General features: G+C 38.9%; 1 protein-coding gene across 1 annotated transcript; it reads right to left on the bottom strand.

Annotated features, from left to right (window-relative positions):
* Positions 1-394: 394 nt before the first annotated feature.
* LOC131643021 (uncharacterized) lies at positions 395-847 on the bottom strand (the record flags this gene model as incomplete). The annotated part of the gene is made up of 1 exon (XM_058913169.1): positions 395-847. A coding segment is annotated over exon 1 (453 nt), but the record flags the coding sequence as incomplete, so codon positions are not given.
* Positions 848-5,823: the final 4,976 nt, after the last annotated feature.

Raw genomic sequence — 5,823 nt, forward strand, 5'->3', positions numbered from 1 at the left:
CCTTGACTGACTTGAGACGTGCGTCTCAAGTGGAGAAGATGTAGGAACATGGAGACGTGCGTCTCCCTTTGCTGACGTGGCATAGAGGGCGTGGAGACGTGCGTCTCCACTTGCTAGGCAGGTTTGGGCCACGCGCCTTTGGTTCCATGGTGGGCTGAATATCTCTTTTGGGCCTTTTGGGTCCTAATTGCACCCCTCTTTCGCTTCAGCACTCCTTTTTCGTCTTTTAGGCATAAATATCGGTCATTTAAGCTCTATTTTCTTTCCTTTTCGCAAATAGTCGTAATTGAAGTGTAAAACCTGAAACAAAGCAAAAACACGCGTAATATCGTAATAAATTAAAATAATAAACAGAAAATGCTATAAATATCTATGGATTTTAAGCTAAATATACGATATAAAATCGTGTTATCACAGTCATAGGCTCAGAAACAGCAGCTTCATGAGACATGACTCCTTGAGTAATGAGACGTTGTTCCTCTCTTAGAAGTTCTCCAACACATGTATCCAAAGACGGAACAGGATTTCTATTAAGCAAGGCACCTCTGACAACTTCAAATTCTGGACGAAGTTTCATGAGAAACTGATCTCGATAACTTGTGTTATAGACCTCTTGGACAGCCGCGAGAGCAGTCTTGGGAACATCAGTATGAATAAGAGCAGAGTGTTCTGTCCATAGATTCAAAAAACCAGAATAATACTCTTGAATGGATAAAGTACCTTGTTTGTAATTGGCTATTTCGAGCTCCAATTGAAAACGTTTAGCTGCATTGTCTTGGTTGTAAATACGCTTCAAATAATTCCACATTTCTTGAGCAGTTGAAAATGAACGCAAATTATTGATCATTTGAGGATCAATGGTGCTAAGTATCCAAGTAATTATTTAAGCATCTTTAATTTCCCACGCATCTAATGCAACCTTTTCTGTAGGTGCCTTAGAAGTATCATCGAGGTGACTCCATAATCCCTTTCCCTTCACATAATTTTTGAACTGAAATTCCCAAGTTGGATAATTCTTACCGGTAAAACGCACACAAAAGCAATTTTTTTCGTTTCCCATATCCATGACTATATATCAATTCTGTGAGCACGTGCAAAAATTTTTTTTTTTTTCTTCTTCTTCTTCTTTTTTTTTTTTTTTAATAGTAACAATTGAAGAAATATGAAACTTGGAGGAACACCAGTAGCGAAACAGTAGCAACACCAGTAGCAACACCACCAAACAGTAGCAACACCAGAAACGAACGAATAGGAACCACAAGAACGAACGCGAACCACAAACGAACAGTAGCGAAATCGTGATAAATAAAACCACAGACAATCGACACAAAACAAAATTGCCGAGAGTCACCGAAGAGTCACCGATCAAGGAACAGAATTGCCGAGAGTACAGAGTCGTACACCGAAAAGTCACCGATCAAGGAACAGAATCGCCAAGAGTACAAAATCGTAAATCACAATTGAATCAAGATTACGAAAGTGCAACAGTAACGAACTTACGAAAGATCACGACGGCAGTTTCAATACAAATACGGACGAGGAATACGATTTCGAGAGCGACTCAGTGGGTGTCGCTGTTCAGCCAAGATAACAAGGATTCACAGGTTAGATCGAACCCTTCTGATACCATGTCACAAATTCCGGCGTCAACCTTTCTGATTATTATTTCTTGTATATATAGAAATTACAGGGCTATACAAGTAATTACACTAAAAATTACATTTAATGAGAACAAACCCTTATTCTAGGAACAAACCCTTATCCTTATTCACACTTACCTCCTCGGAGTTTCGTGTTTTCATCAGAAACCCCAAGTTCAATTACTCACTACTGGAAGAGTTGAAAACAGCACTATCAGCTCTTCAAGCTGTGCTGGTTGATGCAGAACAGATGCAGTTCAAGGATCTTCATGATAAACAATGGCTTGAAGACTTGAATGATGCAATATTTGATGCTGAAGACTTGCTCAACTTAATCAGCTACGATGCCTTATCATTTTACACCACGGGAAAGATCATCATGGAACTCAAAATCTACACATGCATTAAGCAACCTCCAATGGTAAAAATGCTAAATTCCGGAACTTAAAATCTGCAAAGGTAACAAATATGTCAAATGATCCTAACTCAGCGGAAAGATAGTTTGAATTTAACAACAATTGGCCCAGAGTTCCATTTCTTCCTTCCAACCATTTCCATCCCTTGAGCTTATTAAATTTCACGACATGCCAAATCGAAAGGAATGGCTTTCTTTTGAAGTAAGCAATTTTGCTTTTCCACGTCTTAAAATTCTTGAGTTACATAAATGTCCTGAACTTAGGCGACATTTTCCTAGTCATCTTTCTTCCATAGAAGAAATTGAAATAGAAGGTTGCGGTCATCTCTAGTCACCTTTCTTCACATTGGTTATGGTATGAGTCTAGATTCAATTTTTGTTTCAGAAAGTCCATTTCATCCAACAAGACTCCAATCACTTGAAATCAGATCGCACGACTCAATTGGACTGTTTAAAGTCAAGCTTAAGATGGACATGCTTACTGCTCTTGAACATTTGGTTTTGGAATGCGGAGAGTTGTCGTTTTCCGGAGGAGTTTCTCTTCCTCCCAATTTGCAATCAATTGATATTCAATTCCTAAAAACAACTCCGCATGTAAGGGAATGGAGTCTTCAAGGCCTCACTTCTCTTTCAAGTTTTAGTATTGGAGGTTGTGTTGATATTGTTAACACCTTGTTAAAGGAGCCTTTGCTACCCTATCAACTATAAAATGAAGTCCTTTACAGGAAATGGTCTGCACCACCTCTCCTCTCTCAAAAATCTCCATTTTCGTAACTGTCAACAGCTTGAGTCGTAAAAATTTAGACTATCTACAAGACTAGTTTGTTGCAGTCTTTACAATGCAATCCCATGAATCTGTCTGATTCTCTCCCTTGATAATTTCAACAAATTTCCCGTCTCCTCAAAAGATAATCTTTCAATCTATTCTTCTCTCTTGTTTAGTGTACTAAGAAGCTTCACCACCCCTTGTTTCACTAGCTCTCTCTCAACCATTTTCCCCGGAATCATTTCAACCGACCTTGGTATAATCTCCTGCATTATATTCACCCATCAAAATAATCCTTATGCCAAGAAGAATTATCTTTCGGGAGGACTTCCTTTAACTTGCGAATCCATTTCTAGTTCTGACATTAGGAATTGCAACAGAAGAGGAGACTATGGCGAGGGCAACAATGCTGCGGAGGGACTATGGAATTCCATGTCAAGGTTGGGAATCATTAATACTTCAGTCAATTTTGATCCTATCAAAAAGTTGAAGGAAATGGAGCTAAGGGATCATAAAGGGGAGAAGGTGACAAAGGGGAATCAAAATGGTGTACCTTAATGATAATTCTTTCATATAACTTGAGGGGTGGTGGGAATTGGACAAAACGCAAGAGAGTCGGCTTTTTAATTCAAAAAAATGACGTTGATCTTTGCTTCATTCACGAAACAAAATTAAGTGGAATAGGATTGAATTTAGTCAAAGAGATGTGGGGAGATGTTGATGTTGAATGGTCCTATTTGGATGCTAACGGAGCTTCGGGTGGTATTCTCACCATGTGGAAAAAAGAATTCTTTTCTCTAAATTATAGTTTTAGAGGTGAAGGATTTCTTGGACTATGTGTGGAGAAGGAGGGTAAACTTATCTACTTTGTAAATGTATATGCCTCTTGCGATAAAGTTACTAGAAGGAGAACTTGGAAAAAAATTTGTGAGTTCAAGAACAATAACATTCAAGGATCTTGGTGCATTGGTGGTGATTTCAACTGTATTTCTTCTTTAGATGAAAGAATTGGAGTTCCTAGTAGTGGTAATAGTAGGGAGATAAGATTCTTCAACGAGTTCATAGAGGAAATGGACTTGGTGGATCTTCCTACTATAGGTGGCAAGTTTACTTGGTTCAAAAGCAACGGGAAGGCAATGAGTAGGCTAGATAGATTTCTATTATCGGAGACTTTTGTGGAGGATTGGAAGGTGGATGGGCAACATATATGAGAGAGAGATGTGTCCGATCATGCTCCCATTTGGTTGAAAGATAATAGAAAAGATTGGGGACCTAAACCGTTCAAGTTTAACAATATGTGGTTCAAGCATGAAGAGTTTGATAGCTTTGTGGAAGAGGAGTGGAGTAAAATGATATTTAAAGGAAGGGGAGACTATTGCTTGGTTGAAAAATTGAAAACTCTCAAAAATCGGATCTCTTGGTGAAACAAATCGGTTTACGGGTGGATAGATCTCAAAATTGACAAAGATGCGACGGAGATGCATTCTTTAGATAATTTGTTTGTTCATTTTGCAGGTAATGCTCCGGAAGAGGTGGTTAAGAAGAGATCGAAAGTAGCGGAGGATTTTTGGGAAAACTTAAACAAAAAAGAAGGGTTCCTCAGACTTAAATCGAGACAACTTTGGCTTTCCGAAGGGGACGATAACACACGGTTTTTTCATAATTCGTTAAAAGATAGGAGAAGAAGGAATGCTTTATGCTCCATTGAGACCAGGTGGGGGAGGATGGAAGAGGTCATGGAGATTAAAGAATTCATTTTTAAGCATTTTGAAGGTTTCTTTCAAGAAGAGGTTTGTTCTAGACCGGAGCCACATGGGATTAACTTGAATAAGCTATCGATGGTGGATTCCTTGGAGTTAGAAAAACCTATCTCCGAAGAGGAGGTCAAGGATGCGATTTGGTCGTGTGATGGGAATAAAAGTCCGGGTCCGGATGGTTATTCTTTGGAATTCTTCAAAAGATTTTGGTTTCTCCTTAAAGACGACTTGATGAAGTTATGCAACGATTTCCACTCAAAAGGTACGCTTGTCAAAGCTATCACTTCCTCTTTTCTTGCGCTTATTCCTAAAAAGAAGAATCCGCAAGACTTGTCCGAGTACCGTCCTATTTGTTTAGTGGGGAGCATATACAATATTATAGCAAAGATTTTGGCGGCTAGAATGAGATGTGTCTTGGATAAATTGGTTTCTCCTAATCAAACCGCTTTTGTTCCGGGTAGGAGTATGATGGATGGGGTTCTAATGGTAAACGAAATTCTCGATTGGGCAAAAAGAAAAAAGAGGGGGTGTCTTTTACTCAAAGTGGATTTTGAAAAGGCTTACGATTCTATCTCTTGGAATTACCTTAGGTGGATTATGGGAAGAATGGGGTTCGGGAAGAGATGGTTGAAATGGATGAAATCTTGTATCTTCACTAGTCATATGTCCGTTTTGGTGAACGGTAGCGCTACCAAAGAGTTCAAAGTTCAAAAATGTTTACGTCAAGGTGATCCGATTTCCCCTTTTCTCTTTGTCATTGCTATGGAAGCTCTTAGTGCTTATGAAGAAATCGATGGAGGTGGGGGATTTTAAACCGTTTAAATATGGCGAGGAAGATTATGTGGACATTCTCCAATTTGCGGACGACACCGTAATTATTGGAGAACCTTCTAGTGATAATCTTTGGAACATGAAAGTGTTGTTGAGAGGATTTGAGCTTATTTCCGGTTTGAAAATTAACTTTTACAAAAGCAATTTTTTTGGAATTCATATTGGAGAGTGGCTTTCTTACTCGGCAACCTCTTTCCTTTCTTGCAAAAAAGGAACTTTTCCTTTTAAATTTCTTGGTGTGTGGGTGGGTGAAGGTACTAACAAGAGGAGAGCGTGGAAGGAGGTAATTTATAACATCAAAGCAAGATTGTCGATGTGGAAGGGGAGAAATATCTCCATAGGTGGAAGGGTCACTCTTATTGGTTCGGTGCTTAATGCAATCCCAATCTTCACTCTTTCTTTTTTTAAAGCTCC

Source organism: Vicia villosa, unplaced genomic scaffold, assembly GCF_029867415.1.
Source record: "Vicia villosa cultivar HV-30 ecotype Madison, WI unplaced genomic scaffold, Vvil1.0 ctg.006605F_1_1, whole genome shotgun sequence".
In the NCBI taxonomy this organism is placed as follows: domain Eukaryota; kingdom Viridiplantae; phylum Streptophyta; class Magnoliopsida; order Fabales; family Fabaceae; genus Vicia; species Vicia villosa.